General features: G+C 47.3%; 1 protein-coding gene across 3 annotated transcripts in view; it reads left to right on the forward strand.

Annotated features, from left to right (window-relative positions):
• Positions 1 to 22,555, forward strand: part of LOC137423214 (rho GTPase-activating protein 45) — a 250,787-nt gene that overhangs the window by 174,352 nt on the left and 53,880 nt on the right. For all 3 annotated transcript variants that reach the window (XM_068110117.2, XM_068110116.2, XM_078774542.1), the window contains 4 exons: positions 7,845 to 7,982; positions 8,110 to 8,291; positions 14,635 to 14,732; positions 15,041 to 15,154. In XM_068110117.2, the coding sequence (XP_067966218.2) occupies positions 7,845 to 7,982; positions 8,110 to 8,291; positions 14,635 to 14,732; positions 15,041 to 15,154 (532 nt within the window). The remainder of the gene's footprint in view (positions 1 to 7,844; positions 7,983 to 8,109; positions 8,292 to 14,634; positions 14,733 to 15,040; positions 15,155 to 22,555) is intronic.

The following is a 22,555-nucleotide window of genomic DNA, read 5'->3' on the forward strand; positions in this document are numbered from 1 at the left end:
AATGGCAATTTTTCTCGCTGAAATGTGAAAAAACGCAATCGCTTTTCGCTCTGAAATACGTGCGAACGCGTAACTGAGTTAATGGCAGCAAGGAACATCACGTGATCGCTCTGAGCGAATCAGCGCGCTGCACTGCCACCGGTCAGATTCCGTGCATAATATTCCTCGCTGAAATGCGCTGAGGTAAAAATATGGTAAAGAAATATAATGAGATAATTTTTTTTAGGTCGGCCATGTTCTTCCCAGGCTCAATGGCCATGTCTATGCCAAATATCAAGCACGTGAGCCTCTCCGTTTAGGAGTCTATCGGTAACATTACACACACACAAACTGTGTTTTATATATATAGATTTTCTCCATTTGTTCAATCTTTTCTTTTTTTCCAGATATGCAACATTTCAGTGGTCAACAAAATGAGCAATTAATTTGACTCGTATTCAACGTTTCAGAATTAACAGTAAATTTTACAAGTTTTGCGAAGATGAAGAGTCCAAGATTTTCATTAAATTCTCAGTAAATAAATACTCATTTATTTTATTGATATTTACATCTAAAGACGGTCTTAACAACAACAACAGGCATTTTAAGGCCATTTTCCCTGCAAGAGCGGGGGTTAGCCTTGCGGTCCCCAAGACAATCTTCTCCATTTTGCCCTATTTTCTGCATCTCCCCTTGTTAACCCCCTTGCCCGCATTTCTTCTTCGACCATCTTTAACCAAGTCTTTCTCGGTCTTCCCCATCCTCGACTTCCTTCCACATTCATTTCCATCACTCTTCTCAACCAGTCACTTTCATCCTTCCTCAACACATGACCAAACCATCTCAAACTGTTTCTCTTCACAGCATCCATCACAGGCTCTATTCCCATCATCTTTCGCAATTCATCATTTGTCTTCCTCTCTCTCAACGATACTTCACATATCCACCGAACCATTCGCATTTCCACCCTTTCCAGCCTTCGTTGCTGCTCTACGTTCATTACCCATGTCTCGCTCCCAAAAATCATAACACTTCTCGCACATGCAGCACACACCTTTCCCTTCAGCTTCAGCGACACTCCCCTCCTCGTCAGCATGCCACTTAGTTCCCGAAACTTCTTCCATGCACATCTCCCTCGAGCAACCATTGCCGAGTCTGATCCACCTTCTCCATTCAGCATGTCTCCAAGGTAGCAAAATGTTTTCACACCTTCCAGCTTCATGCCGTCTCCAAGATCCAACTCAACATTTCCTCCATCTGCAGCTCCCTCTGTGCACACCTTACACTTGAATGTACCTGCCACACTGGTTAATGACCCTCTCAAACCACTATATTTTTGATGAACCCACTCAGCGCACATTGTACATTGAATGTAATTCACTCTGACACCCTTCCTGCACACAGCACACGGCCACTTCCCAGTTCTTTCCACCTCACCACATGCTTTTCCACTTGCGATCACCTTCGTTTTTCCAATAGTCACCTTCAGACCTTTTGTCTCCATACATTCCTTCCACTTGTTCATCTTCTCCTTCAGTCCATCCATACTTTCTGCAATCGACACCAAATCATCTGCATGCAACAACTCCCACGGTAAACCCTCCTTTACGTTCCGAGCCAGCACCTCCATCAGAGCTACAAATAGTAGTGGACTTAGTACCGACCCCTGATGCACTCCCACCTTAACCTCAAACTCACCACTGTTCCCGTCCTTCATCCTTACAGCTGTGCGCGCTCTTTTGTATATTGCCATCACAACTCTGATCAACCATTCCTCCACTTCTAACTTCCTCAATGCCCACGTCACTACTTCACGTGGAACCCTATCGAATGATTTCTCCAGATCAACAAACCCAAGAAACAACTTCTTCCTCTTCTCCATGTACTTCTCCTGCAACTGCCTCACAATAAAAAGCGCATCTGTCGTTGCTCTTCCTGGCATAAATCCAAACTGCATTTCGTCGATCTTCACCTTCTTCCTTATCCTCCTCTCCAACACCCTTTCCAATAACCTCATTCCATGCTCCAATAACTTTATCGCTCGATACGAGCCACAGTCCAGAGGGTCACTTTTCCACTTGTATAGAGGGGCACGGGTACTCGGTTCCCAATCCACTGGAATGCGGCCTTCTTTCACCACCAGATTGCAGATCTGTCATTCTCTTCACACCCCAATTTCCCGCTGCCTTCAACATATCTCCCACAACTCCCGTCGGCCCTCCCGCTTTTCTACCCTTCATTGCTTTATCGCTTCCTCAACATCCTTCTTGGTTATCTTCTCTGCCGGTCCTAAAACTGGGTTACTCTCTATGTTGCCATCCCATTCATTCTTTGCATTCAACAATGAATGAATGAATGATCGTTTCAAGGCCATTTTCCCCGCTAGAGCGGGGGTTAGCCTTGCGGGCCCCATGACGATCATGGTTCCCTGTTTTGAGGCAATGTTTTTATGGCCGGATTCCCTTCCTGACGCCAACCCTTGGTCACGCTCTTACGATGCGCAGGGATACGGTGTACCTATTCTAAATCGGGGTACACACCGTGATCATTCATCCCAGCAAGCTGGTACTCAATTTGCCGACCTCGGAAGGATGACAGGCTGAGTCAACCCCCCTGGCGTTAATTCAGCGATCGATCGGGATTTGAACCCAGGATCCCAGGATCCCAAGCCAGCACCCGAACCGCTAAACCAACACCAGGCTTACCAACCAACACCATTCAACAGTATTTCCATATATCTCTTCCATCTTCCTTTAATTCCATCTGGGTCCACAACGATTTGTCCCACTTCATCCTTCAAGCAACTCACCCCCATCACATCACACCTCTCTTTCGCTGTCTGCTTTGCAATCCTGAATACAGCTCTCTGACCCTCTTCCAAATCCAAGCGTTCTCCAAACATTTTCCTACATGCCTCCTGCGCCTTTGCAGCCTTCTTGGCTGCCTTATAACTTTCATGCTCTGCCGTTTCTGGCCCCATACCCTTCGCCTTCTGCCACTGCTTGGACTTTTTCCTCTTCTCGTCAATCTTCTTTCCAACTTCATCATCCCACCACCATGTTTCCGAGTGCCTCGGTGGTCCTTTTGTCCATCCACATACCTCACCAACGGCTCCCAACAGACTATCTTTCATTGACATCCAACCACTTTTAAGCTCAACCACATCATCCTCTACCATACTCAGCCTCTCTTTTAATGCCTCCCTCACTGTCACCTCTTTCAACCTCCACACCTTCATTCTTGGTTGGTACTTCACCCACCGAGCTCTCCTCGCACCTTTCACCCTTATGTCGCATACAACCAAGTGGTGCTGTGAAACAGCCTCCTCCCCCGGGATCACCTTTGTGTCCCGGAGGTGCCCCCTATCTCGCCTATACACCAGCAGGTAGTCAACGGTTGTCGTCGACCCACCTGACGTGTATGTAACAAGCTTATTATCCTCTTTCTGGAACTGAGTATTACAAATCAACAAATCAGCTCCATCAGCAAACTCCAAAATCCTTTCACCTTCTCCATTTCTCACACCATATCCGTAACCCCCATGAACTCCCTCAAAACCATCCATACTCCTTCCCACATGTCTATTTAGGTCTCCTCCTACCACAACAACTTCCTCATCTTTCACATTTTCCATCAGCTTCTCTATGGCACACCAGAACTTGTCCTTCTCTTCATCGCTCCGACCAACCTGCGGAGCATATCCCGAGATGACGTTCACCAAGGGCTTTCCAATCATCATTTTCACCATCATCAACCTTTCACTCACTCTCGGAACACTCACCACACTGAATTAATCTTCCGGTCCGGTCTGGAGAGGACGCTGGCGTTACTTGTTCGCCGCTTCTCCGACTGGGCCATTGTACATAGTTTGCTTTTCTGGTGGTCGTGGCGGATTTTTGACCGTTGGGTCTGCCCTCTGCTCGGTCCCGGCTCTGCTCCTGGCTTCGCCTGCCCGGCTCCTCCACTGTTTCCTCAGGCCCGCTCCCGTTGTTTGTGGCCGTTGTTTGCGGCGGTGGCTGTTTGCCGCTGTGGTCTTGATTAGCGGCTGCAGTCGTTTGCCGCTGCGTTTGCCGCTGCGTTTTCCGCTTTGCCTCCTCGACCTTGGCCTCGTACTCGTCCCTTCGCTCCTGCCTGGCATGGCTCTGAGGTACTCCGCCGCAAGGCTTCTTCTGCTCAATACCCGCTCCACCCCATCATGCATCTCTGCCATCAAATCAAATGGACTCCTCCGACGACCCAGGTACATTCACCGTGGCTCCGGTCGTAAGTTTGTTTATTTGCAATCAGGTCACTCCATCCCCGTCCTCTGGTCGGCTCAGCGCACTCTCACTCTTCGTCCCAGCGCACCTGGTCACAGCAACCCACACGATCGCACCTCCTGCCTACGAACCCTGGCTAAATCACCTGAATTCATCCCTGCTGTTCAAAACAACATCAAGCTCACCCTGTTCAACACCCGGTCCCTCAACAACAAATGCCTCATCCTGAACGAATACATCCTGGATAACAAAATGGACTTTCTCTGTCTCACCGAAACCTGGCAACAACCTCTGGACTACTACACACTTAACCTCACCACACCCAATGGATATTCCTACGTCAATAAACCACGCTCGGAGGGCCGAGGTGGTGGAATTGCCGTTATCCACCGTCAAGACATCAAGACCAACCTCATCTCCATCTCATCTGCTCCATCATTTGAACACCTGGCTTTAAAACTCTCTGGTCACACGCAGTCAGTCATGGCTGTCGTCTACCGCCCTCCCAAACCACACCCATCATTCCTGTCTGACTTCTCCTACTTTCTGACCCAGCTATGTTCCCTCTCCCCCTCAATCCTCCTCCTTGGTGATTTCAATATCCACATGGACTCCACTGACTCCACAATAACCACTGACTTCACTGATTTACTCACCTGCTTTAACCTCACTCAACACGTCGACTTTCCTACCCATATCCGTGGTCACATTTTGGACCTTGTCTGCTCCACTGGATTAAGTTTGCACCATCTCTATGGCTCCGACCTCACCCTCTCTGACCACTTAGCCATCACTCTGACCATCAACATCCCCGCCCCAACACCAAGGCATTATCGCACAATCAACTTCCGTAAGCTAAACGCTCTTTCACCTACCTCATTCTCATCCACCCTCTCTGAAAAAATGTCGACGTCCACTTCTCCAAAATGTCCACTTCTCCCTTCATTGACCTCCACACCCCTTCCGACCTCACTGACTACTACAACCACACTCTCTCCTCCTGCCTTGACCAGCTTGCACCTGTAAAAACCAAAACAGTTTCTTTCACCCATTCTGCTCCCTGGTTTACCCCTGAACGCCACCTGATGAAAACTCGTGCTCGCCAACTTGAAAGACTCCGCAATAAAACGGGTCTCACAGTTCACTCCCAAGCCTACAAGGACCACATACAACACTACAAAGATGCCCTCTCCCGCGCCCGCTCTGCCTACTACTCTCAAATTATCCACTCTGGCTCCGGAAACCCAAAAGCACTCTTCTCGACAATAAACAAACTCCTCCGCCCCCTGAACACCACCACCCAGTCATTCACAGTAGACAACTGCATCTCCTTCCTCTCTTTCTTCCAACGCAAAATTGACAACATCTACAACAGCTTGACCACCGCCGCACCCGCTCCCCCTCCAACCACCTGCCCCCCCTTGTCCTGCCATCCCCTGTCTCGGTTCTCCCCAATCTCCCCTACTGACCTCTCTGAACTCCTCATAGGAATGAAAACTGCCACCTGCACTCTTGACCCCATCCCCTCCAGCTTTGTCAAAGCCTCCCTCCCTGCTCTCTCTCCACTTATCATTGCAACAATAAACTCCTCCCTGTCTACAGGCATCGTCCCACCTTCCCTCAAAATTGCTGCTGTTACCCCCATTCTAAAAAAACCTGGTCTAAACCCTGACACCCTAAACAACTTCAGACCCATCTCCAACCTACCCTTTCTGTCAAAAGTTTTGGAACGCGCTGTAGCCACTCAACTCAAACATCATCTCTCTGCCAATAACCTGTATGAAACATTCCAATCCGGATTCCGCTCCAACCACAGTACTGAAACTGCTCTCCTCAAAATCACCAACGACCTTCTCCTCTCCTCTGACGCTGGCAACCTCAACATTCTCGTCCTCCTCGACCTCAGCGCTGCCTTTGACACCATCGATCACACTATCCTCCTCACCCGACTTGAATCCACCTTTAACGTTACCGGCACTGCCCTCTCTTGGATTAAATAATACCTCTCTGACAGATGCCAGTTCATCTCCATCAATAACTGCAAATCCCCCACTGCTCCCCTCCCCCAAGGTGTCCCCCAAGGTTCAGTTCTTGGCCCCCTCCTCTTCATCCTTTACCTGTCCCCGCTCGGTCACTTAATCCGCCGTCATGGTCTCCAATTCCACTGCTTCGCCGATGACATCCAGCTTTTCATCTCCACCAAGTCCGTCTCCACCGACACCCACTCTATCCTGACAAACTGCATCACTGAAATAAAATCCTGGCTTCAAATCAACTTCCTCAAGCTTAACTGTGATAAATCTGAAATAATCATCATTGGCCCAAAAACGCTCACAAAATCCACCCATAACTTTGCCCTCAACATCGACGGTATCCCAGTATCCACCTCCCCTCACATCCGGAATCTTGGCGTCATCTTTGACCAAACCCTTTCCTTCGACAAATACACTAAACAGATCACAAAGTCAGCCTTCTTTCACCTGAAAAACATTGCCCGTCTCCGCTCATCCCTCTCCTCCACGGCTGCAGAAACCCTCATCCACGCCTTCATCACCTCCCGTCTGGACTACTGCAATAGCCTCCTCTATGGTTCACCCTCAAAAATCACCAATAAACTCCAATACATTCAGAACTCCGCTGCCCGTCTACTCACCCATTCCCGGACCCGTGACCACATCACCCCCGTCCTTTACAAGCTTCACTGGCTCCCCATCCCCCAGAGAATCCAGTACAAAATCCTCCTCTTGACATACAAAGCCCTCCATAACCTGGCCCCATCCTACCTGGCTGACCTCCTCTCCAGACACACTCCCACCCGCAACCTCCGCTCTGCTGGTACCAACCTCCTGACCCCCTCCATCCGGACCAAATTCAGATCCTGGGGGGACAGGGCCTTCTCCATCGCTGCTCCCACCCTCTGGAACTCACTACCTCACACCATCAGAGACTCCTCCTCACTCACCACATTCAAAACATCACTAAAGACCCACCTATTCAACACTGCATTCAACATTCAACCCACAGCATTTAACCCCTGACTATCTCTTCTCCTTCTCCCTCTTTTTGCTTTAAATATTTCCCTATTGATTCTTGTCTTTTTGCAATTGTTGTTTTCATGTATTGTTATGCATTATGTTTGCCACTCTGTCAAAGCGCCTTTGGGCTTCTGGAAAAGCGCTATACAAAATAAATGAATTATTATTATTATTACAAACTCCTCAGAAAGCAGGACAACAACACCATTGACGCTCTCCGGGTACCCTTGCCACACAAACTTGTATTTCTGTCCCTGCCTACCCTTCACCATTCTCACACCACTTCCCTTCCATCTCGTCTCCTGCACACAACATATGTCCACTCTTCTTCTGACGAATACTTCCACCACTTCTCCTGATCTCCCTGTCATTGTCCCTACATTCCGTGTCCCAAACCTCAGAAACCGATCTTAAGTCTTACGAAAAACGGTCTTAAGACACTATAAATTATTGATTAACACTTAATGTCATGCTGTAATGTCAAATTCAGCTTTTCTATGTCAACCCCGTTTCCCCCTCCACCTCCACCACCACCTCCCCTTCTCTTCACACACATAATGCTCATCAAAAGGCCGAAGAAGCAGAGCGACTTCTCCGGATTTGTGGGCAGGAGGCGCGCGTTTGTCGTGAAGGAGCGGAGGCTGCGAGGATGGCTGCTATGGTACAAGGCCATGAGCTGGCCAACCGTGCTGAGCTGCTATTACGCACGGTAACATGTCAAAAATAGTTTTCTTCTTTAATTATTATTTTACATAAATTGCCTGTCCAGGTTTTACATTTTCATTTTGCTTTTTATTAACCTTTCACATTTGTTATGTCATTGTGTGATTCCACAGGTAACAGCAAATTACTTTGAGCTGCTGCACCGACAGGTGGCCAACCGGCCTGAAAGTTACCATTCTCTGGCTGACAGCTGCGGCCTCTTTGATGCAGGAAACCACTATCAGATTTATGCCCGTGCTCTGGGCCTTTCTGATGACCTTATGTTACCACTATCTCCAAAGCTGCTTATTCATGGGTATGGAAATTCTGTTTCTCAGTGTTGCAGGTATATTACCAAGTTTATCTTCGGTTTCATTGTAATATTTAAAGGCTACAACTATTTAATTATCTGTGTATGCCCTTTTTCCATCCATTATTTGCTTCCTTAATTGACTTAACAATGAGGGTAGAGAGCAGTTGGAGGGAAGTGCAAGAGCACAAGATATGCTGATTCATGACATCACCAAAATGTACCGGAATTCTGTGCATATTTATGTGTGGGTGCTCAATGTTTTACCTGGATTTTTGTTTTTAAAAGGCAGAGTAATGCATAGCCATTTTAAAATCCATTAATTTTTCTGTTGTTGACAGTCAAACATATTTCATGTGTTTCGCGTGTTAATTTAGTTTGCAAAGTAAGGTGGTGGAAAGTGAGTCACAAAGAGGACAGGAAATCCAATAACTGTGGAATTTCTGGTCAATTAAAACATTAAAACTGTTGAAATCTACAGGTGATTGGCTGCACAATATAGTTATTGCTTGTAAAGAGCATCTCTGCAAGCCTGGTGCCAATCATTGAAAGATGTATGTGAATGTGTACCAATTGCACTTTTTGATCAACAATGCAAACATCAAGTAAGTTGGTGATCATTTTGACGAACTAAAACCTTTTTCTGTTTGTCATATCGATTCAGAAGTGAACATTATTGGTTGTGTTGTGCCTACCATTCACGACAAGTTACTGTCGTTGTAAACAAAAGTCCAGGTTAAGTTTGAACCACCCTCATAGGTATATACTGTAGGTATAATTAAATAATTCGCACTTTAAACAATTCTTGAAATGTATTTTCTTTTCCAACCCTCATGCACCCTCCTCACCCCCAGACACATCATTGAAACCGAAAATGCTTGCCAATTATGTTTGTTCATTACAACAGGCATTTTACAACGGGCATTTTAAGGCCATTTCCCTGCTCGAGCGGGGGTTAGCCTTGCGGTCCCCATGACAATCTTCTCCATTTTGCCCTATTTTCTGCATCTCTCCTTGTTAACCCCCTTGCCGGCATTTCTTCTTCCACCATCTTCAGCCAAGTCTTTCTCGGTCTTCCCCATCCTCTACTTCCTTCTACATTAATTTCCATCATTCTTCTCAACCAGTCACTTTCATCCTTCCTCAACACATTACCAAACCATCTCAACCTGTTTCTCTTCACAGCATCCACCACAGGCTCTATTCCCATCATCTTTCACAATTCATTTGTCTTCCTCTCTCTCTCTCAACGATACTCCGCACATCCACCGAACAATTCGCATTTCCACCCTTTCCAGTCTTTGTTGCTGCTCTACGTTCATTACCCATGTCTCGCTCCCATAAATCATAACACTTCTCACACATGCATCAAACACCTTTCCCTTCAGCTTCAACAACACTCCCCTCCTCGTCAGCACGCCACTCAGTTCCCGAAACTTCTTCCATGCACATCTCACTCTCGCAACTGTTGCCGAGTGTGATCCACCTTCTCCATTCAGCATGTCTCCTCTGTAGCAAAATGTTTTCACACCTTCCCGCTTCACGCCATCTCCAAGATCCAACTCAACATTTCCTCCATCTGCAGCTCCCTCTGTGCACACCTTACACTTGAATGTAGCTGCCACACTGGTTAATGACCCTCTCAAACAACTACATTTTTGATGAACCCACTCAGCGCACATTGTACATTGAATGGAGTTAACTCCGACACCCTTCCTGCACACAGCACACGGCCACTTCCCAGTTCTTTCCAGCTCACCACATGCTTTACCACTTGCCATCACCTTCGTCTTTCCGATATTCACCTTCAGACCTTTTGTCTCCATACATTCCTTCCACTTGTTCATCTTCTCCTTCAGTCCATCCATACTTTCTGCAATGAACACCAGATCATCTGCATACAACAACTCCCACGGTAAACCCTCCTTTACGTTCCGAGCCAGTACCTCCATCACAGCTACAAATAGTAGTGGACTTAGTATAGACCCCTGATGCACTCCCACCTTCACCTCAAACTCACCACTGTTCCCGTCCTTCGTCCTTACAGCTGTGCACGCTCTTTCGTACATTTCCATCACTACTCTGATCAACCATTCCTCCACTCCTAACTTCCTCAATGCCCATGTCACTACTCTGCGTGGAACCCTATCGAATGCTTTCTCCAGATCAACAAACCCAAGAAACAACTTCTTCCTCTTCTCCATGTACTTCTCCTGCAACTGCCTTACAATAAAAAACGCCTCTGTCATTCCTCTTCCTGGCATAAATCCAAACTGCATTTTGTCTGTCTTCACTTTCTTCCTTATCCTCCTCTCCAACACCCTTTCCAATACCTTCATTCCATGCTCCAATAACTTTATCGCTCGGTACGAGCCACACTCTACAGGGTCACCTTTCCCCTTGTATAGATGGACGAGGGTACTCAGGTCCCAATCCACTGGATTTGAAGTCTACAATCCATTGAATATTGTTCATTACTTGTACAATAATACATTCACATGATTCTTTATACAAGAGAAGTATGTCAATTATTTGGAATATCAAGTCTGACATAATATCAGTTGATGAGTCACTCTATACATAAGTTTAAAGTGATTTGTCAATTTCAAGAAGAGCTTATTGCAAACCACTTTCATACATGTCAAGAAAACAATTATGATCAGAAGTCTAAGAGATAAACTATGGTGCCGGATGATGAGCCCCAGATTTGAAAACTCTCAAATGGATACTGGGAAGAGCAGAGTGTTTTGATGAGTAAAACTGGCCGTTATGACCGGACTGGATCAAACACACAGGTGAATCTCGTCGCTCAGGTCACCAGAACTAAAAGTTGAACTCTGAGATTCTCAAACATTCACAAAATTGGAACATGGAATGTAACATCAATGAATCAAGGAAAGTTATATGTTATAAAGAGAGAGAGAGATGGAGAGGACAATATCTGAATTTTCAGGGATAAGTAAAGTTATATGGACTGTTTTGGGGCAGTTTCAATCTGAGGATTACAAAGTGTTCTTTACTGGTCAAGGAACCTGTAAAATAAATGGAGTGGCAGTGATTTGCAATAAGAAGATGGCAGGGTCAGTATTGGGATACAACCTCATCAATGATAGGTCAATATCAGTAAGGATGAAAAGACATCCAGTAAACACCATCATCATTCAGATATACAGTCACGTGAAAAAGTAAGTACACCCCATGTAAAGTTTTGACTTTTTCAACATATTTCAACATACAGCTATTTGATCTTCATTTCAACAATATTGATAGATAAAGGTGATATAATACAACAAATATCATGAAATATTTACATTGTGTAGTCTATTGTATAATTTAAATAAACATAAATGCAAATTTCGTGTGTGGAAAAAGTAAGTACACCCTTGGCTCTAATAGGTGGTATTGCCCCCTTTGGCAGAAACAACCTCAAGTAGGCGTTTTTATAACTGTCTACCAGTCTCTGACATCGACTGGGAGAAATTTTTTCCCACTCCTCCATGCAGAATTCTTTCAGCTGTGCGATGTTTGAGGGGTTTCTTGCATGCACAGCTCGTTTCAAATCCCCCCACAACATCTCGATGGGATTTAGATCCGGGCTTTGACTTGGCCATTCCAGAACCATCCATTTCTTTATTTTCAGCCATTCCTTGGTGGATTTACTTGTATATTTAGGGTCATTGTCATGTTGCAAGGTCCACCGCTATTGTAAAGTGGGTCGCCACGTCAAAATCCAGGACGGCCGCCACCATATATATGTCTGAACCTTGTGAGCGAAATATCTTGAAAAATAAGCGAAGTACCTTCTGGTGTGTGGGTGTGTCTAGGCATAAGGAAGATCGCTATTGAAAATTGGGTCGCCTGTTGATGTTGTCAAATGTTGAGCTTCAACTCTCCGACAGATGCCCTCACATTATCCTCAAGCACCCTCTGGTACAATGAAGAATTAATAGTGGATTCTACAATGGTGAGCTGCCCAGGCCCTGATGCAGCAAAGCTGCCCCAAACCATAATATTTCCACCACCATGCTTTACAGTTGGTATCAGGTTCTTGTGGTCAAATACTGTCTTTGGTTTTCGCCAAACATGTCTTCCGGTACTGTGGCCAAATAGCTCTACCTTTGACTCATATGTCCAGAGCACATTGTTCCAGAAGTGCTGGTCTTTGCCTCGGTGTTCATTGGCAAACTTTAGTCTTGCCCTGATGTTCTTTCTGGACAGCAAATGTTTCCTCCTGGCACACCTCCCATGTAGATCAAATTTTTGCAGCCACTTTCTAATGGTAGACTCGTGTACTTTGACATCAACAGTGGCAAGAGCTACTTGTAGGTCCCGTGATGACATTCTGGGGTTCTTCGAGATTTCTTTCAGCATCTTGCGGTCTGCTCTCGGGCTGAACTTGCTGGGGCGGCCTGGCCTGAACAAGTTGGCAGCTGTTTGGAATCTTCTCCACTTGCAGATGATCTTCCAGACAGTCGAATGATTGATTTCAAATTGTTTGGAGATCTTTTTAAATCCCTTCCCAGACTCGTAGGCATCTATAACCTTCTTTCTGAAGGCCTCAGAGAGCTCTTTTGATCTAGGCATGGTGACGCCGCACACTTCAACAACAAAGAGCAAACCAAAGTAAATGTCTGAGGTTTAAATAAGACAGGTTCCTCCAAGATCCTCTATGACGATGTTCTAATTATTTGGACCTGAGCTGGTGCACCTGATTCTAATTTTAGGTCTTTGAAGTAGTGATAAATGTAAGGGTGTACTTACTTTTTCCACATGTGAAATTTGCATTTATGTTGGTTTAAATTATACAATGGACTACAAAATGTAAATGTTTCATGATATTTGTTATATTATATCACCTTTATCTATCAATATTGTTGAAATGAAGATCAAATAGCTGTTGAAATATGTTGAAAAAGTCAAAACTTTACATGGGGTGTACTTACTTTTTCACATGACTGTATGCTCTAACGTCTGCAGCAGATGAAGAAAATGTGGAGGAGTTTATGGAAAGCTTTAAGAACTGGTAGAACAGATGCCTAAAAAAGATGTTTTAATTATTGTCGGAGACGAATGCAAAAATTGGAGAAGCAGGAGCATCAGGGATTACATCAGGGATGAAAGCAGGAAAGAAAGTCATTTTGTGAGATTGTGAATTAAATAACAAAAACGATAATTCGTCTTTATTTAATTTTTCGACGAGACAAGAAATTGGACAAGTACGTTCTCCAGGAAGTAAAGGAATTTCCTTGTAATGTAAAATTTATTTAGAAGTAAAGGCAACAATCGTGGTATCGGGCCTTTCAGCCACACGGGCCCCTAATTTTCCATTAAATCAAACTGAAAATCAACTGTATCACCTAATGCCCACTAACTACGACCACCCTCCATCGGGAGACGAGCGTCTGTCCTACTTAAGACTATTCCTTTTATTTTTTACATGCAATGACTCAATGAAATTTAGACATCTCCAGGGAAAAGTCTATATTCCGTCGAGCCGTTAATATTTCAAGTTATGTTCTTTCTATGCTCGTCTTGGTATGAGTTTGCAAAGTGCCTCAAGCAGTATCCTGGGCTCAATCTTTTTCTCAACTACACAAAGGACCTATCCATACATGGAAAACCCTCTCTTAGATTTTTGCAAATGGCTCTACATTGTGCCATACAGTACCCCACCCCACTGGCAGGCAGGCAGCAGCTGTGCCCTTCTCTGCTAATCTGAAATTAGTTGTCTGTCCAATAAAATGAACATATCCTTCAACCCTGGTAGTTGGCTGATATTGGAAATTGCTATTACTCCTATCAAACTAAACATGTCACTTGTAATATCCAATAGTGCTTTCAAATTTACAGTCTGTATGCACTGTTGCGTGGAGTCCACCAGCGTTTGGAATTCTGCAGGAGGGATGTGGCTCCATTCTTCCACGAGAAGGTCAATCAACTAGAACCTGTTTGATGGAGGTGGAAAATGCTGTCTCAGGTGTCTCAGGTTCCAGAATATCCCATATGTTCTCGATTGGGTTCAGATCAGGTGACTGAAAAGGCCATGACATATGGATACCAATTTTCAAACCAATGGTTGACTGACCACAAGTGCTCTGTAGATGGGGCATTGGGGATCTCCTCCATTGGGGGGGGTCTAGCCATAATTATAGGCAACCAGGCCTGGGCAGCATTTTTGCACATGACACAAAGCATGCTGGGATGTTATTTGCTTAATTAATACATGGACCACATTGAGACATTGCTTGGGGTCCTTCATTTACCCAGGAATTTCCGTTTTATTTTTTTGTCCATCATCTGTAGATACAAATGTTGTAAATGTACTTATAGACTGTTGTGCTTCCTTCAGGTTTAGTGGAAAGCAGTATGGAGATGCTACCACACCCTCAACACCTACAACTCCTTTATCGCCACCAAACCCAGGACAAACTTCCATTAAAAGCAATGGTCAGTATTTTTTATCTTACTTTCTTCATTTAAAAAATATAGCATCTCAATTTCTTCCTTTCTAATCATTTTAGTAACCTATTCCTGTTTAAACTTCACAAATCATCTTATTAATGTGTGCACATCCTTATTTTCAAACTGTTCCACTAATATGAGGAATTTCACAGAATATGATTCAATACCAGACATTTTGTTCCCCCACTACCTTTGTTTGATTAGCTTATTTTGACAAGATTATCTTGATCACAATCCCGTTTAATTTTCTTCTGCTGTAAACCTTTACCTGCGATGCTATTGTTTTGGCATAGAGCATGGTGCTGTAAGCCGGACATGGAGCCATGGTGGAGCCATGTGCAGCGACACGGAGAGCGGGAGTGGCAGCAGTGAATCGCGGTCACTTGACTCACCATCTACGAGCCCAGGTTTGGTTCTATTCTTCACTTACTTTGGATGTCTAATGGTATTCTCACAGAGAAAAAATGTGATCAAGGAGCTTATTTTAGAGCAGTGAGTTTGAGAAATATATATGTATGTATATATGTAAGTATGTATATATATATATTGTTACAGACGCGGTTTTAGATGTTATTTTACCGAGCGGTGGTGTATTACCGCGTCCGAACAGTTACTCCCCGATTAGAACCCGATCCCGCCCGATTCCACTCGAACGTTGGCCGAATCGCGCTACGCTAAATCAATGAAGGAAAGGACACAACGGCTGGGTTAAATGAAACGACACAAGGGGTACAGTTCTCAAGACCTCCGGAGGAGGATATAATTGGTGATGCAGAAAAGGGGTAGATTACAGGGTAAGAGGTAAAGCACAGAAAAGATGGGCACTTAGACACAGTCTTATCTATCCCCGACAGACCACAGACAAACGGGACAAGACTGACTTACACGGGGATTGATGGCAGGGAAGGACAGGCAGTCGATAGCACAAGGTGCACCTTGGCTCAGGGGCAGAATCAAACGCGGTCCGGTCCAGAGATGCGGGGAGGTATTGCAGCGCTCGGAGGTGGCGTCTTCTCTCTCCAAGCTGAGGGCGCATCTGACGTCACCTCCCTCTTCCTGCGCATGCTCAGCACGCCCTCGGCTCGTTGGCCCCGCCCCAGATGGGATCGGTCCGCCGCTTCTATTGGGTGCGGGGGGTTACCGGGCTCCGCCCTTGACGAGGAGCTGACAGCGAGCCCCTGCGTGGTAACCCCGTCGGAGCACATGTTCAATGGCGGCTAACCAAGCCGGAGTGAGGACGCACACTCCCCGCGCCGCCGCCGCTGTTGTTGTTGTTGTTGTTGTTGTGCCATGAGGAAGAGCTGCGGGGAGGTATTGGGAGGTCCTAAACTTTCTAACGGTGCCATACAATCACATTCTGGTGCAACGAAGAGTCAGAATTAATGGAAACGAGTCCTTAACTGACATAGACTAAGAATAACTAGCAAGATGTCCTATAGTTGTCTACGTGAGATGCGGTGGACCTGGATGCGACATTTAATGGGGGAAATAGGGGGAGGTCGGGTCTACAGAGTGTTGTTTACAGAAAATGGGACTAGGGAATGGGGGATTGGGGATAGTTGGGAAGTATTGGGGAAATAGGGGAATATTTACAAGCGGATATGGATGGAGGCCAATCTCATATCCGCAACATTGCACCCTTCTCTACCTCGGGGCGTCCCGACCCGATAAATTTTTACTTACTTTAGTGTGGCACTCAGATGTAGTTCCCTCTACTATTAACTCAACCCTGAGTGCGACAGTTTTACAGATGTTCACAAATGAGTAAATATGTCCCCCTGCGACGTTGCACCCTTCTCCTCACAGAAACACACCCACAGGATAACCGAATCGCGGAAAGAATCCTCAAACTAAACGTACAGCCGGTAGGGAGCATTATTTACACAAGACTGATATTTACACTACGATCCAGGACCTGTTCTTTGAGGAACACATGCAGATGTTATGCATAGAGAGAGCATGCATGCCAGCATCGATACACCAACCCACGAGTGCTCTGTGGCCCTACGGCCTTTAATAATGTGCAGAGCACCCCATCCAAGCACCAAAAGCACCACCCCATACATACAGTCAGCACCATCCGGTGCACCAATAAAGTGTTCATAGTCACCGGTGGTGTCGCAGCCGGCTGATGTTCTGCCGCTGGTCTTGCCTTCTTGAAGCACTTGGCCTTCTGGCTTCCTTAAAAAATAAAGAAAGGCGCCAACCGCGTCCATTTCTGAATTGTGGCCGTCAGGGGGCCAACTATAGTGGTTCACCTCTATGGCATAGGTGCCACGTTGACCCAGAGGTCCATCAACGGGTGTGCTTGCCCGCAAAAGAACTGCGGTCCATGGTGGGCGGCCACAAAAATTGCGGTCCATATGGTGTATCGATCCAGGCAGCAAGCAGCGAAAGTACAGGCCCACAACTGCGGAGCCAGCACCTCTCTCTCCTCTCTCTCTGCCCCAAAGCCAGATCCTCAGAGGTGGGAGACAAAAGAAACAAGTGAGTAAGGTGGTAAGGGCGCAAAAGTGCACGCAATGCAAGGTAATGCACACTGGGGGCACATGGGAACCAGGTGAGACAGGTACGTTCCTACCGTACGCCCCCCCCCCCCCACCAGGTAACCTACATTGCCCCTCCCTTACCCCTTACTGTATCCACACAACACAACACTACCCATAAACATCTACTTTACAAATCAACAAACGTCCCTACTGTCTTCCCCGTTCCTCCCATAAACCAAATTCGTCTTCTCTCCCTCCTAACCAATCAAATTTGCCATTTCCAACTCCCATCAAAATTTGCCATCTCCAATTCATCATCAGTCCCTCCTAAGGAGGGAGAGATGGAATCACCCCAATGTCTTATCCATGTCGTGATGCGTCTCACAAATCCAAACAGCAATTCTCCTTTCCTGCAACGCAAAACAAGGAAAACACAGGTGTGGAGTCATCATCATCACCTCAGGTAAGTGGCTGCGTATGGTGCGACAGGTTCATCAATCCTAACTATTTCCTAAATGACTTTAACAACTTTACATTACCCGGGGTCTTTCCCTGCCAATCCATTGGCCAACTTACACTATGGGTTCTAAAAACCAATTCCCATTGACCAAACTGTGGTGCTTCTCAATTTGGGGTCTCACTCCCCCGATTCATCTCCCGGTGCCTTCGCACAATTTCTGGGCTGCGACGTGCAGCTCTCCCAGCAGGTCTACCCACCTGCACACCTCCACCACTGCAGTTGCCACCCGAGCTTACCTAGCTCCTCACCCTAACCTAACTAACTGTGGAAGGCCCTCTCCTGGCTCTGTCACCCCTTGGTGCCCTCTGGCACTGGGCTACCCGGGTCCGTCCTCCGGATCCTCGGGCCCCATCCACAACTACCGGCTCCCAGAGCCCACCTGCGGCCTCACCTGGCCGACATCCTCACAGTGGTGGAGTGCCCAAACCAACTACACACACTAACAGGCTACACGCCCAGCCATTTCCACAACACTAATGCACCCATCCACAATACCATTCTGCAACCGCACCACAAATGCCAATATCCAACCACAATTTACCTATACCCTCTACCTAACACTTACACTAGCCGCCCCGGGTACTCGTGAAAGGGGTCCACTCTTCCCCCATCCACACCTTCGCACCATGCACACCACTCCGTACCACTTACTCCAACTCTCTCCACACCACTCATTCTCTGCTCCATATATTCCACACACCTTTACTTGCACACCTGTGCTCTCATACCTGGTGCTACCTGCACCCTTCTCTCCCCAAGCGCATTCGCGCTGATCCACAACACTCACTACTCATACACTGCTCCACACACCTGTTCAGTTGCACACCTGTGCAATCACACCTGTTCAATTCTCAACCACACGGCATCATCTCATCTAACTACTCCCCTCTGAAACTTGCGCTTCCCAGTCGCCCCTTTAAACTATTGCGCTCCCTCATCATTATAATCCACACTAATCTACCTGCGTCCCCACTACAGGTATCCTTGTCACTAACTAATCTTAACGTTACCTAAGGTCATCTTCGCTAGATCCCTATCAATATAACCTAACCCACCCGGGCTAGTTTTCACGGCCATAAACCCCATAATCTAGTGCGCATTTGCCCCACTTTTGTGAGGGATGACAGAGTTGCCATCCCACCACATCGGGCATCTCCCACTACCAATTTTGCACATCAAATTTCAACAAATCAAAAATTTGCCAATCGCTACCCATCATCTGCCAATCATTACTGCCAATCCTTTGCCAATCATCAAATTTTGTTTTTCTAATTTCGGGGCCAAAACACTATCCTCGTCATTACAGTCTACTTACTAATGCCTCTCGGTGCGCCAATTCACTTCTACTGCTCGGCTTCGTACAGCCAAGCCATGAATGCGGGTTGTTTGGTGCCAGCGGCTGGATACGTCCCGCATTCGGTGCAGGGAAGGAGGTTTACCCGGGCCGAGGTCCCACGCACCATCTCGGCACGGAGCCATCCCATGGCCCGATCTCGACCTGCCGGAATGCCTCAACAAAAGGTGGTCGCCATGACGACCCTTCCTATCGGGCTGCCCGCTCCGCCTAGTGGAGCCCGGACGCGGCCGTTCCAAGCGAGGCACAGCGTGGATCGCGTACGGCGGTTCTTTCGAAACCGCCGTGGTTCGGATCCCCGCTGGTCCTCGCGGCACGCGAAGCTGCCCGACGCGCACCGAGGGCCCGATTCGGCTATAAGTCGTTCTAACCTCTAACCCGGTTACCGTCGATGCCTCATCTGCATTCTGACATGCATACGCTACCCCTTTCTTGCTCATACCTCCAGCTGTTCCCATGCTCCTCGTCGTACCTTCTCTAACACACCCAGGTACACTCATTCCACTCACAGCCTTGGTCACACACCTGACCACCGAACACCTTGGCACACATTCGTCGCTCGCACACCTCACCAACACACCTCTTCGCGCCCCCTCCTCGGTCACCTCCTCTGTGACAATCACAGGTGTGCTCTCACCCTTTACATCCTCCATAGCACTCCTCACTACGCGCTTCCATGTGCTCCCTCGCACACGCGCTACGACCGACTCACTCTCGACAGCACCCTCACTCCTTGGCACGCACTTTTTCCTCACACACCCCAGAGTCGGACTTTCTCGCACACCTCCTTTTTCGCCCACCAGACCTGTCGCACACTTCACCAACGGCCTCTCACGAACACCCGGGTCCATCTCGACCCCCAAGCTCATTAAATCCCCTGGCGCATCATACGCACGACCATATTGGTCACCACTTACACCGGGTCCTCTTTCTCTTCGCTTCTCCTCCATCACCTGCGAATCCCTCATCCGGTTAATGAGCACATCATCACGATCCGAACACAGACTTTGGACCAATTCTTTTACTTCCTCCTTTATCTCTTTCTTATCCTCTCTCCGTCGCTTCTTAATTTCGCTCACCCCTTCCTCCACTTCTTCTAATTTCTGCTTCACCTCCTTCATCTCCTCGTGCGCCCCTTTAAGTTCTTCCTCTAACTCCACTTTATTTTTTTCTATGTACTCCCGCACCTCCCGCTCTTTAACCTCCATCACCTCTACCACCTTGTTCATTTTCCTCGTCAGGTCCTCATGTACCGTCTGACACTCTTTTTTAATTACCCCTACGTCCTTTTTCATCTCCTTCTGTGTCGATTTTAAACCCTCTATTACCGCTGTGTTCTTCTTTACCTGTTCCCCCAACTCCTTTTGTCCCACTGTCAGTTGTTCTACTCCCAGCGTCAACTCCTCTATACCACCTTGCAATTTTACAGTCCCCTTTCTCACCTCCTTCTCCATGCGCTCCTTACAGTGCCTCACCTCCTCGCGCACTCCTCCGACCTCCTCACTCACACCTCTTCTGATCTCTTCTCCCATCACTTGCATCTCCTGCCCAGATGCCACCCTCATCTGCTCCATTTCCTCCCTGTGAGCATCCAATTTAGTTTCTACCCCCATTCTGACCCCCTCTATCTGCTGCCCCATTTGTTTAACTTCCCTTTCCGCTTGGTCCCTCATGTCCCTCAATTTGCCTTCCATACTGTTTTCTAACCCCTCTAACCCATTTTTCATCCCTTCCATTTGATTCTCCTGAACGGCCATTCTGTTTTCTACCCCCATTAACCCCTCCTGTATTTCCCCTAATCTATTGTCTAATCCCTCTATTCTACTCCCTAACCCTCCGATCTGGGCCCCCATGTCCTCCCTCAATTTCTCGCTATTGGACCCCATCCTTTGTTCTAACCATTGGCTATTGGCCCCCATGTCCTCCCTCAATTTCTCGCTATTGGACCCCATTTGGCCCTCCAATCGCTCACCCAATCGCTCACTATCAGCCCTCATTTGCTCACTATTAGCCCTCATATCGTCCTTCTGCAGGTTGAGGGACGCCTGCATTTGCGCCATAAATTGCTCCATGAGGGCCTGCATTTGGGCCATCCCTCCCACTTGTGCAGCGGGTGCGGCCGCCGCAGCCATGTGCGAGGCGCCATTTTGCGAACCTGCCGCCCTCACTGCTTCGCTCTCCTCTTGTCCCTCAATTTGGTCCTGGATCGACCCTGCCTCACTCTCCTCTACCGGAACCCAGCCGTCTTGATCCGCCATAGCGCGACTTTCAAAATTCGGGTTTTTATTTTTGTAAAACAAAATCAAATTTCGCCGTTAATAATTTCGAGCGCGTGAAGCGCGCTTCGGGTCCAATCCCACTTCCCGACACCAATTGTTACAGTACTAACACAATTGGTGTCCAAAATTTGGGCCTAACAAATTTAGTCCCAGGTCCGAATCCAACTCCTGACAACCAATTGTTACAGACGCGGTTTTAGATGTTATTTTACCGAGCGGTGGTGTATTACCGCGTCCGAACAGTTACTCCCGGATTAGAACCCGATCCCGCCCGATTCCACTCGAACGTTGGCCGAATCGCGCTACGCTAAATCAATGAAGGAAAGGACACAACGGCTGGGTTAAATGAAACGACACAAGGGGTACAGTTCTCAAGACCTCCGGAGGAGGATATAATTGGTGATGCAGAAAAGGGGTAGATTACAGGGTAAGAGGTAAAGCACAGAAAAGATGGGCACTTAGACACAGTCTTATCTATCCCCGACAGACCACAGACAAACGGGACAAGACTGACTTACACGGGGATTGATGGCAGGGAAGGACAGGCAGTCGATAGCACAAGGTGCACCTTGGCTCAGGGGCAGAATCAAACGCGGTCCGGTCCAGAGATGCGGAGAGGTATTGCAGCGCTCGGAGGTGGCGTCTTCTCTCTCCAAGCTGAGGGCGCATCTGACGTCACCTCCCTCTTCCTGCGCATGCTTAGCGGGGAGTGACACGCCCTCGGCTCGTTGGCCCCACCCCAGATGGGATCGGTCCGCCGCTTCTATTGGGTGCGGGGGGTTACCGGGCTCCGCCCTTGACGAGGAGCTGACAGCGAGCCCCTGCGTGGTAACCCCGTCGGAGCACATGTTCAATGGCGGCTAACCAAGCCGGAGTGAGGACGCACACTCCCCGCGCCGCCGCCGCTGTTGTTGTTGTTGTTGTTGTACCATGAGGAAGAGCTGCGGGGAGGTATTGGGAGGTCCTAAACTTTCTAACGGTGCCATACAATCACATTCTGGTGCAACGAAGAGTCAGAATTAATGGAAACGAGTCCTTAACTGACATAGACTAAGAATAACTAGCAAGATCTCCTGTAGTTGTCTACGTGAGATGCGGTGGACCTGGATGCGACATTTAATGGGGGAAATAGGGGGAGGTCGGGTCTACAGAGTGTTGTTTACAGA

This window comes from Myxine glutinosa, chromosome 3 (genome assembly GCF_964187855.1).
Source record: "Myxine glutinosa chromosome 3, kmMyxGlut1.1, whole genome shotgun sequence".
In the NCBI taxonomy this organism is placed as follows: Eukaryota; Metazoa; Chordata; class Myxini; order Myxiniformes; family Myxinidae; genus Myxine; species Myxine glutinosa.